The sequence below is a fragment of the Poeciliopsis prolifica genome, unplaced genomic scaffold (genome assembly GCF_027474105.1).
Source record: "Poeciliopsis prolifica strain line A6 unplaced genomic scaffold, Auburn_PproV2 SCAFFOLD126, whole genome shotgun sequence".
Lineage (NCBI taxonomy): Eukaryota > Metazoa > Chordata > Actinopteri > Cyprinodontiformes > Poeciliidae > Poeciliopsis > Poeciliopsis prolifica.
This window is the reverse complement of record NW_026562501.1, coordinates 390147-402666: the sequence shown is the minus strand read 5'-3', so window position 1 is coordinate 402666 and position 12520 is coordinate 390147. Positions and strand designations below refer to the sequence as shown.

Below are 12520 nucleotides of genomic sequence, written 5' to 3'. Positions count from 1 at the left end.
AGTAAAGACACTTGTATGATCAAATATTCTAGTAAAAGTAAAAATAGCCTCAACTGCTTTACCAAAGTTAATGTTATTTGTTACTTCTGTCATTTCTGAATTATGATATTCCATTGTTCGTCTGACTTTTTTGTAATGTAATTTTTTTAAACACACAGCTATTTTTTACTTTAACTAGACTGAAAAATTCAGCAAGTGCTGTCAGCTGCTAACTTTTCTATCCATGTCTGCTGAAGACAAACAAGAATAAAACAAGTTCAAATCAAAGACAAGTTTATTAAATATTTATATTTCAATCAATAAAAACCAAGTTACAGACATCTTACAAAATCCATTTGTTTCAATAACTTTGCATGTCAAACTTCCTCTGAACCATCAGCAGCATTCCAGCTCTGTCTCTCTGTTCATCAGCATCATAATTAGAGGTGGAGCCTGAATATCCTAATGGTCACCTGATGGGAGAACGTTTTGAGAACTCTCTATCAGTTTTTGTCCCGAACAGAAGGGTGAAAAGGAGCAGGACATTTACAGATCATCAGAATGAATAAAAACTAGAAGGAAAGGAGAGAGATTCTGTCCAACCTGGAGATCAAACTTACTTCGTTCTGACTTATTTCCCTTTAACAGCACAAAGCAGACGATTTGCTTCAGGTGCAGATCAGCACAACGAACCGCTCACTGTTAGATAAATCACATCTGGCAATAAATAAATATTTCATTCATCCATAAATTAATCACCATCTGGTGCATTGTCACTGAACTCAACTCAGCTCAATATTAAATAAAGGAAAACAGAAGAAATCGTCTTCAGCTGGACACCGACCAGCAGCGTCCAGTTGACTCCGAAGAGACAAAACTCTTCCTGCTTGGATTCACATTGTCAGTGAATGTTCCCTGATGGAGACCAAAGGTCAAATGAGCCAGCGGGTTGCCGGTTCAGATCCCTGAATCGTCTGTTTTCTGCAGACAGTCCAGGCCATCAGGGCTTCTCCTCGTTGAAGTTACACAGCAGGCTCTTGGCTCCGTTCTGCCATGAATACAGCGTCTCCATTGGAGTTTTTCCATCCTGCAGAGAAGGAGCAGACCAAACTGAGCTCTACTGGACCTGGACCCATGTTGGAGTCCAGCAGCGCCGATGGGACTTACGCTGTTCTTGGTGCTGAGGCTGGCGCCATACATCATCAGCAGCTTGATCATCTTGAATCGGTTTATCCTCACAGCGTCGTGCATTGGTGTGTCTCCGTCCTGCAGGCAGACACAAAAACAACCAGAAACGTTAAATACACTGCAAAAACACAAAACCCTATCAAGTAGTTCTGGTCTACTCTCTGCTCAAAATAAGATGGTACACTTGAAATAAGACAAAAATATTATAAGTCAATAATTCCTTAATATTCATGGAAAAGTACAAGTTCCACTGCCAGATTATTTCACTCATTTTACATGTGATAAGTGAAATAATCTGCCAGTGGAACTTGTAGTTTTCACCAACATTATGAAATTATTGACTTAACACATTTTCTTGCAGAAAAGTTAGTTGTAAGTTAGTTTTGTCTTATTTCAGGTGTCCTAAGATTAAAGTACTTGGTAAGGTTTTTGGATTTTTGTGGGGTATTAGAGAAATCAGAGGCGACCTGCAGCGTTTATGGATCCAACAACCAGATGAGTTGTTGAGTGTCTGAATGCTCACTCTGTCTCTGGCGTTGACGTCGGCTCCACAGTGGATGAGATGCTCGGCGCACTCGCAGTGTCCGGTCCTCACAGCGACGTGAAGAGGCGTGCTCTGCAGCTGAGTGCATCAGGAGGAGGAATCATCATCTCAACACATCTGCACACGCAGTACCGCGTGTCGCCACCAGGGAGAGGCAAACTAACCTTGTCTCTGCTGGTGAACTTGGCTCCCTGGTGGAGCAGGAGCTGCAGGGCTGGCAGGCTGCCTCCCCTGCAGGCCCAATGGACGGCTGTGGCCTCCAGCTGCAACACAAACACACACACATCACTGTCAGGCTGTGTGTGTCATGGGGTCTGTGAGACAGAAGAAGAGAGAGCAGGACCTTGTCTTTCTGCTCTATGGCGGCGCCGGCCTCCACAAGTCTTCTCATCACCTCCACATGTCCTTTGAAGGAAGCTTTGTGCAGAGCAGTTCTCTGAAACTGGAAAATAAAAAGCATTTTATTCACAAACTCCATAAATTAGAGACATTTCCATGGTTTTTAACAGTTCCTCTCTCACGTTATCTGCAGCGTTTGGGTTTCCTCCGTCGGCCAGGTACTTCTCCACCACAGGAAGTTTGTTCTCCATAACCGCCGTGAGGAACAGCTGCTCATCCACCGTTTCTGGCTGGAAAACACAGAAAGGGCAGCAGAGTTTAAACTGCCCTTTCTGTCAAACAACGCTTTGCTGCCGTAACCAATCCAGTCCAGAACCTTCCAGTCCAGATCCTTCCATCCTTCCATGGAAGTCCAGAACCTTCCATCCAACTGGAACCTGCTCTGGTTCAGGTGAAAACAACCTGATGATGTCCTACCACTGTCTCTGGTTCCGGTTCAGTTTTCTTGAACACAGAAGACTTCCTCTCCTTCCTCCTCTTCCTCAGCTGCAGGATGTTGAACAGATCGTCCACAGTCTCCAGCTTCAGCCTCCCGCTTCTGTCCGTCTGATGGAGCAGAGACAAAAACAGTTTTTAAAAGGCCACAAAAACCAGAGGAATGAGAAATAGGTTTTAGAGAGAACCCTGTCGGCACTGAAAATGTCCCTTAGATTCATTCACAGCAGACTGGGAAAAACACCTGGAAGATGCCCAGTAAATGCAGGAAGACACTGAAAACATCAGTTTTAGAAATCCATTCTAAAGCTACACAGAGCATTTAGTGAAGTTCTAAGAAAGCACCCAGTAGGTCAACAGAAAACTTGAAACATGTCCTCTACAGTCCACCAAGATACCAGGAGACACATTACCTTATGAAGTAGAGATGAGTTGCAGAAAACATCCAGTATCCCAGGAAGGGAAACCGTTTTTGAAAACTTGTTTTATCTTTCACTATAAAAAATAAAACCCCCATGGGTTTTTTTCTAAATAATCCAAATTACTGCTGTTACTTTTTGATTGTGTAACTTAACAAATGGCACCCTTTAACATTTTAACCTTTTTAGAAAGGACGAGTTGTAATGTGTGTTGCTGCATTTCATTTGTAAATATCATATATTGTATGCTATATTTTAAATCAATATTCAGCTGCACATATCTTCTGAAGATGATGGGATTAGCTTTTGGCCTGGCAAATAAATAGGTACGGTAATTGATTAATCCACGTTGTTATGCACTTCAGTAGCTCCAGGGGGCAGCACAGGCAGGTGAAACTGCGTAGTAAGCCTGAAATCAAAGCAGAGTTTCAACTTTGTCCTAGTTTAAGTTCAAGGAAGAAATGAAGAGCAAAGAAGAAGCTTGTGAGCACAAAATGAACATATGGAACATTATATTTCATATTAGTTTTTAATGTCACCAAATTCTCATGTTAGCATGTGACAATGCAACTCATCAACATTTAAACTTTCTAACTAGTAAAAGATGTTAAAGATTTTTTTAAAACCTCTTTAAAACACTGAGATGTTTTTCTTTAGAACCAGGAATGTGACGGAAACAAGAGTTTAGTTTATGAGTAAAGAAGCTTGATTCTGGTTCTGGTTCTGGATCCAGCAGAGCAGACTCACGTTCAGAGCCAGCACGCTGACCTCTCCTCCGCAGCTCCGCCTCCCCCTGGCAGCTCCTGGAGCGACCGACGGTCATCCCGCTTCTCCTGGTGGACGGCTGCCTCGTACTTGCCCCCCGGGAAGTCGCTGGAATCTTTGACCTCTGACCTCTTCCCGGTCACCTGGAGCGATGAGACACAACGTTTCAACACACAAACCTTATGGTGTCTAAAATGTGTTTTAGTATTTTTCTGCAATATTTGTGAAAATATTTCTGCTAATTAAATAAAATAATTTCTTTTGAGCACTGAAGTCGTATTAAAAACAAAACGTCATTTATGGTGAAGATGCAACAATAACTGATGTTCAATTGTATATTTACACGCCTCTAATCAGGCACACCATCATTCCCAGTTAACAGAGCAGAACCTACCAGTTCTTCCACACTCAGCAGTCCCATCCCGAGAAGCTTGGAGGTTCTGGGACAGATTTGGGTCCTGTGGTGTCCCGGTACTGTCCCTCTGCGTCTGTCCCTCTGCAGCCTGCGGCTCTTTTATATGAGGCAGGAAAAGCGTCCAGTCGGCGTCGTGTTACTGTCCTCGTGCTGCTGGGACGCGTCCGGCCCCCAGTCCTCCCAGTTTGGACATCAGTGTGTCAGCATGCAAAGATGGAGCACAAGACAGAGGTGTCACTCTGCTGACATGTCAAGGTGAAAACTCTTTCTGTACATTTTATTTTGTTTCATCTGGGAACTTGAAAATGTTTAAAAGAAAAACTTTAAATTTTCTAGTTCTCATTTTTCTTTTTATTTTATCTTTTAATTTATCTGATTGTATTTTTTGATTTAGGTTTTTAGCTCATTTTGCACATGTACGTTTTAATTTGCACTGTATTTTATTTTGGGGTTTTTAGCTCGCTTTTCAGAAAAATGTGACTTTGTTTTAATATATCATTTAAATTCTAATTGTCGTCAAAGTTACAAGGAAATTTGTACATTTTTTGTAAAAATGTTTTGAAAGAAATGTATCTAATTTTCTTTTAGTTGTAGTAGAAATATTTCTTTTTCACTAAATGATTCAATTTTTCTTGAAGTTGAGATTGAAGAGTAAATTATTATATTTTTATTCACTATTAACCATAAATCCTGGAGAGTCAAATTAAATTTATTTGTATTTTATATCAGGAAAACACAATACAGCCAGCAGTTATGAAACAAGCAATAAACATGATTTTTTGTCAAATATCAAAAACCAAATCATTTCGTCAAGTCATCTTTAAAGTGATCATCAAACATATTGATCAATGATGATCAAGAGATGGATTTTTATCCTCGTTTCCTGAGGCAAACTCAGAGTTTCAGCTGTTTATATGTAACTTGAATTAATTTGACGTTAAAATTAATTTGGATGTGAATTTGAATCAGAGTGTGCCCTCTCGTCTACTCTCCATCTCTGTTAGTACAGTATAATTCTGTCCATCACCTGTGATGTGAGTCACTATTAATAGAAATCCTTTTTGTGTTGTATCCATCTAAAAAATTATCTAAACAAAGTTATATCGATAAAATGTGTATTTATGTGAATATTAAAACAGAAGCTGCTTTATGATGAAGATTTAAAAGTAAAACATTTGCTTCTAAACAAGTTGCTAATTAATGACAACTCAGCATCACTTTATCAAATTTATAGAGCAAAACTGAAAGCCAAACGATCTTTTAAATGTGGTTGTAAACAGAAGTGCAGCCGTGTTTAGAGGAGGCTCATGTTTTAAATCAAATGTGAAACAGAGTGATCCGTTTTCCTGTCATTAATCCCACCATGCGGAGCATGCAGGGAAAATGCAGTGATGTCACCATGAGGAGACAGGTCGGTGATGCTGGAGCAATAAATAGCTTCACTTCCAAACGTCTCCTCAGAGCCGGTGTCATCAGGACGTCCGTCAGCGGGGCGGTCACCTTCCTGGCCAGCTGGTCAATGTGGTCAAACTTCACGTTTCACATCAAACAGGGACGCATGAGCCACTCAGGCTGAGCTCATCGCTCACCAATCACAAGCCAGAGGCAGATCAATGTCAGGAATGATGGGCGGTCCAGTCACTGATGATCACTTAATGGTTTAAAACCAGTCAGAGACACGACAAGCTAAGATTAAACCTCTGAGTCGTGTTGATCTTCAAAAATGGGAAGATTTCCTGAGGAAACTGTCACTGCTTAGGAATCCACTGAACCTCCTCCTTGATTCAGCTGCTTCAGATTATAGAACCACTGGACCTGAAGGGACATTTATGTATGCTCCACCGACTCAGATTATATCAGGAATGAAGATTAGCTTCCATAACTACGCAGATGATGCACAGCTCACCAGGTGACTCTGGTGAGCTGTCCACCACTGAACCGTGTCATAAATGTGTGGATGTGCCAAAACTTTCTGAACAGAAACAAAACTGAACTTATCTGTGGAGCTAATGTAGGGCTATAGATCTAGTTGATTACTAGATCTATAGCTTTTTGATATTACTAGATCTATATAGAGCAACAGGGTCTTCACACGTCTGACTAGCAAAAGCCAGGCCTCCAGAACGCTGCTGATCGAGAAACTGCTGCTGGCGCTCTGACAAAAACTAGTAAGATGGAGCACATCACTCCCAGTCCTTCACTGAGAGAATAAGATGCTGTTTGCATTTTATAAATGACTGAATGTCTTAAAGATCTGCTGTTGCATCAACCTTCCAGAACCCTCAGGTCTGCTGGTTCTGGTTCTGCTCAGCATCAATGAATGAAACATTGACCAACAGACTGATGTGTAATGATGATTTTAACAATGGCTCCTGAGAAATGTACTGTCTGTTATTGGTTTCACAATTATTGGAAGGTTTTTGAAATGACTCATTTTCCAGACACCAAAAAACATGAACTAAAAAACTGGCTGGGTGTTTTTGTTTTTTCTTTGTTTTAGTTCAGACCCGAATGGAGGCAGAAAACCCTGAAAAATGTGATGATCGTACATCTCCTTTAATGCTGTGTGATCTGTGCAGAGGCTCCTCTCCCTGCAAACAGCCATGAGAATCAACAACAACAAGCCAGTTACTTCTGTGCGTGATGAAGTGTGATGTTCTGCTGACAGCGGCACAGCTTCATCAGCTTTTATCACCATCTCAGATAAAGAAGACAAACCAGAAACGAGCGCCACTCCTTCCTCATATCTTCCTGGGATGTCTGTCGTCAGCCCAGCAGCGTCTTCACACATTGTCTGTTTGTCAGAGCTGCTCGGTCAGCTGCGTCCCGGTAGCCGGGTCAGGCGATAAACCCCAAGGGATGTATCATTGGATTCTGTAATTATAAATAGGCCCCTGCAGAATCGCTCCCTGGAAATAAATCTAGTTTACTCTATTATTAGCAGCATAAATCCTCCGCTCACCCAGAATCCCCGTTTGGCAGAAGAGGAAGGAGCTCCATGCGGGATTGGATGGAGGGTCTCAGAGCTGTTTATGAGGGTGAAGATAATCCTTCACTAAGAGACAACCTCCGATCGTAACTCACAGCATCCAAAAGCCTCCAGCACATGTCTGAAGGAGCGCTGACATCCTCACTTTACCTCAACAGCTTCTGATTTAACACAGAAAATAACAAACTTTACATCAACATCTGGAATAAAGTCTCTTTCTTTCTGTTGCACATCTGCTGCTTCAAACTCAACAATACATCAGACTGAAAAGAGTTCATGCTTGAATCTAGTGAGGAAGAAATCACTTTTTGATGTAAATTATGACCCAACCCCCAAACTAACCTCAGTCTGGGTTCGGCTGAACTGTGAACACCAAGTGGACCAGAGACCGCTCCAAAAGCAGGAAGTGGATTGCAACACAAGGTATTCTGGGTAACTACAAGCAAAACAAATGCGCTAGCCTCATATTGAGGGAGAAAAGCTTCTGTGTTTTTATTTTTACGTAAGACTAAAAGGAAATACTCCAAACGCTAAAATCTGACGCCACTCCATTTATGTTTTCACTTGATGAAGAAAGAAGCTGCGTTCAGCGTCTTCAGAAGTTTTTGTGTCGTTTCCTTCGGTGGTTCTTGGTGCAGCGCCCCCACAGGCCAGGAGGGGAACAGCTTGGTTTGAGTCAGCAGAGAGAAAGAGAACCGCAGCCGAAGGGGCTGGATGTAGACACAATCGAACCGAGTATCTAAGGTAGAAAACCACCCTTGGTAAATCACAGTTTAATTACACATCCACGCCTCCCTGAATGAACCGGACTTTCTGGGCAAACAAGCTCAGGTTGGGTTAAAGCGAACAAAACAGAACTGGTGCGAATGAACCTCAATCATTCTGCTTTTACTGATTTTAAACTCAAACTGTCTGAATTTGGTTCCTTCAACATTATGATGATGATGATGCGTCCTTCATCATCATCGGGGAGCTGATGATGATGAAGGACGTCTCGTTCTGTGCAGAGACAGAACGAGACGAAAGCATTCATCTATCAGGGTCGGTCTGTCCAATGTCAGAGAAACTGGGCGTGTCTGACGAAGATCATGTGTTCACATTCCATCATCCTCACAGTGGCAAAGGTCAAGAGCAGAGACAACACCTGCTGTAAACACACACACACACACACACACACACGCACACACGCACGCACGCACGCACATACACACACACACACACCCGCACGCACGCACGCACACACACACACACCACCCACACGCACGCACGCACACACACACACACACACACGCACACACACACACACACACACGCGCACACACGCACACACGCGCACACACACGCACACACACACATGCACACACACACACACACGCACACACACACGCACACACACACGCGCACACACACACGCACACACACACACACACGCACACACACACACGCACACACACACACACTGACACACACACACACACACGCACACACACACACACTGACACACACACACACTGACACACACACACACGCACACACACACACACTGACACACACACACACTGACACACACACCCACACACACACACACACACCGTCCGTCCTGCTGTGAACCAGGCTGACCTGATGTGGTTTCTGTGATCCTCCTCCAGCTGCTGGTTAAACAGGTGGAGCTGGTTGGTCCGGGTGGAGAGGAGTTTCTCCTCCACGGCAGAACCAACTCAGGTCGCCGTCGATCCCCGAGTTCAAGTTTAAAGACAGGAGACGACAGCTGGTCGCTACAGCGACCACAGAGGGACTGTGGAGGCGGAAAAGGCTTCTCGCTTGACAGCAGCAGACAATGCAGAGAATGGTCAGCTGTTTGTCCAGCTGCAGGCCGATAACTGGCTGACCCGTTCTCAGGAACGATGCTGCGTTACTGATGCATGAGGAAGACGGAGCGGCAGTGGGCCCTGCAGCTTGTTTTTAACAAAACAGCAGAGATCAGCTCCTACTTAAGCCTCATGATGTGACAGAATTACAGCAACTAGATAAAGTGAGTGAACTAAACGCAGCCAGTGAGGCTTGTCGTTTGGAGAAACAAGCTGATGCCAGGAAAATGAGTTTGAAATAAATACATTTCTAAAAGTCTCATTCAGACTCATCTAGCTGAGGTTGAAGTTCAGGGAGAAAATGTATAAAAATGAAAGAAGGAATCAGAAAGCCAGTTCAGCTGGATAAAGTCCAACTTTCTGCCATGTTTAACGCTGCAAGTTACTGTTATTAAAATTTTTTTAAGTATTTCTTAGAATCATCATTTGTGACAATATAAAACAAATAATCGATAAAAAAAAATTAGCTCCTAACTGCAGAAATACAACGCTGTCAGAACCAGCCAATCAGAGCCAGGGGGAGGGTTTTAGTGCTGTCAATCACTCTGGTGCTCCTCCCCCTCCCTTTTGCAACAAAGTTACACATTCTGCTACAGTTAATTCACCACAGCCTGCCACGAACACAGATAAAAGATTTTTCTGTTACAGTTATTTATCCACTATCAACACGTTTAGCAGAGAGTACTGCTGTTGATTGACAGCATTAAGTCCCTCCTCCTGGCTCTGATTGGTTGCTTTTGACCAGCTTGGGAAGGTGGAGGATCTTTTCACAGGTTATTTGTCTCAAAACAAACTGTCATAATGTGATAACAGTTTCAACAAACCTCTGCTGCAAAGTGCAACTGAGCTCCAAAATAAAAATTTTTCTGCTGCTTTAGCCAAAATTATTATTATGTTCAAGTTTTCTGCACCTTTGTTCTCGTTTTCAAAACCGTGTATGATTCATGTTTATTAAATGTATTAAGGTGTTTTCAGTTTGTTGGATGAGCAGAAAGCTGAACATGATGACCGAAGTGGAGGAATCGGTTTGTTTGGTGCTGATTCAGTGGATCCTAAAGTGGATCCTAAAGTGGATCCAGTGGTGTTTTCACCATCATCACATCTTTTCTCCAAACTACTGCAGTGATGAATGAGTTTCTGATCTGATCACACCCTGAAAACGATCCCAGTTTGGTATGTGCTGCAGCTCAGCTGCCGCTCAGCTGCTGCTCGCTTCGTTCTCAGGGACCGGCCTCCCTCCTCAGCTCTGGGCCGGTTCTGATGAGGAGGAGGGAACAAAACGATGCAAAACAGGTAAGAAACCCTCACTACAGGGAACAGCTTCACTCAGGAAGAGCAGTGAAACTCAAGCACAGATAACAATGAGTCATCTGATGTGAAAGTACAACTGAGGATGAGTCAGATGGTCGGAAGACCGGCAACCAGAAATTATGATGCAAGGAAGAGAGGAGACTGAAAAGGTTCAAAATGGAAGACGAAGGAGACGGAAAGAAGGATGAGAGGAAGAGACGGGCGAGTTTAAAGAGCAGAGAGACTGCAGCGGATCAGATGTGCAGGGAAGTGAAGAGGGCTTGAGGAGGGGAATTCAAGAAGCAGCGGTCAGTAATTGGGGGGTTCAAAAGTTGATCCACATTCCTGCAGAGTGAGAATACAGAACAATGAGCAGAGAAGGAGGACTGGAGGACAGGCTGCTGCAGCGTTCTGCTACGTCTCAGGGAGGAGCTGAAGGAAATCAGAGACCTTCTCTTTTAATGCACAACATCAGAAACCTCTGGAAAAATGGCCACCGTGGTAGAGTTCTAGAACCAGAACCACCGCTGACCCAACAGAACACAACGACCCGTCTCACATTCCCCAAAACCGTCCTGATGATCCAACTGCGAAAATATTGATGATGAACCCGAGATACTTTCTGGTTCTGTTACATCTGCTGTAAAACAAACACAGCATTTCACAACCAGAACTTCATACTACTGGTGGTGGCAGTATGATGATGCGGGACCACTGGCCAGCATGCTGTGACCAGTGGAACCATTCTGCTACCTGGAAATCCTGAGACAGACAGTTACGTTGAATTGAAACGTTTGACTGACAAAGCCTGAAATAAATTCAGAAGTTTATCGATTTAACGAGATTCATTAAAAAACTTGCTATAATAAAATGTATAAATCATTAAAACCAAAATATCTTCTAAGTGAGAAATTGTAATGGTAAACAGCAATACCTCTTGGGATTTTTAGAAGTGGCCTTGAGGAAACGGTTAACAAGTCCTAATCTGTCAGTGGAAAGCATTTTTATGCCTCATTAAAACGAGAATGTTTCTCGTTTTAACCAGATTTTGCTCTCAGTACAATTCAACTTTCTCTTTCAGGATTTTCTGCCAGTAAAACTCTTCTGTTAATGTGACTTTAGCATGCTTTGGATTTGCACCAGTTTATAAAACCTCGAAGCAGCGTAAAAAAAATAATTAAATCATGATTTTGGCAAGGCCTAGTCAAAGTATGGGCTTATATCAGACTGAGATACTGTGGAATGAAATCATCAAAAGTCTGTTTACATTCATCCATATCAGTAAAAGTTTTATTGGTGGAAGAAACAAGAAGAAGCTGTAATAAAGTTAATCATGTTTTCATAATATAAATAGTCGTCCGATGATCTGAAACATTTATTTGTGAGAGTGTGAAATCTGTAAGGAGCCCAACAGCTTTTCCAGCACTGATCATATAAATAACCCGGTCCAGGCCCGAGCTCCAGTAAATATAACTGACGTCTCCATGTAGAGCGGATCTATGTAGAGCATTACACAATAGATCCAGCATGTGATGCTGAGGGATTGAAATAAACTGATAAAAATACAGAGACGAGACGGCTGCTGTCCCCGTCTCACAGCTGGATGCGTCCTCTCCGTCCAGCGCTGCTGTCCCTGTGTCCTGTCACGCCGTCCATCCATCCGTCCATCCATCCATCCATCCGTCCGTCCGTCCGTCCGTCCGTCCGTCCATCCATCCATCCATCCGTCCGTCCATCCATCCATCATCCATCCGTCCGTCCGTCCGTCCGTCGTCCGTCCGTCCCGTCCGTCCATCCATCCATCCGTCCGTCCGTCCATCCGTCCATCCATCCATCCGTCCATCCATCCGGTCTGCATTCAGACTCACATGAACGTCAGCAGTTTTCCTCTCAGTTGTTGCTCGTTGATCATTCATCGTTTCACGTCTAGTTATCAAAGAATCAAACAGAACATCGTGGATATTTTACAGTTCCCACAGTGGTTACCATGGTGACACAGTCCACTTCCCCATAACAAGGGGTCATGTCCCGCAGAGTGATGTCACTGAAGGCTGTTTCCCTCCAGCTGGGCCTCGGAAAGAGTCGGAGGGTTTGTTCTGACTGGTGCAGCCCTGAACTCATTCTAAAGCAGAACATGCTTCACTGTAATCAGACGACTCATTATTTACAGGAAAGGTAAAAACCTTCCACTGACGACTCACAGGGAGCAGGCAGGGGAGACCGAACTGA

The 12520-nt window shown here is 43.3% G+C and overlaps 1 protein-coding gene across 1 annotated transcript; it reads right to left on the bottom strand.

The window, feature by feature from the left end:
* Positions 1-256: 256 nt before the first annotated feature.
* Positions 257-7020, bottom strand: LOC129355192 (ankyrin repeat domain-containing protein 1-like). Its single transcript, XM_055024735.1, is given in 10 exon segments — positions 257-1066; positions 1147-1245; positions 1691-1789; positions 1876-1974; positions 2055-2153; positions 2233-2340; positions 2528-2656; positions 3712-3737; positions 3740-3872; positions 4124-7020. Coding segments are annotated over 10 exon segments (906 nt in total). The 5' UTR covers positions 4151-7020; the 3' UTR covers positions 257-979.
* Positions 7021-12520: the final 5500 nt, after the last annotated feature.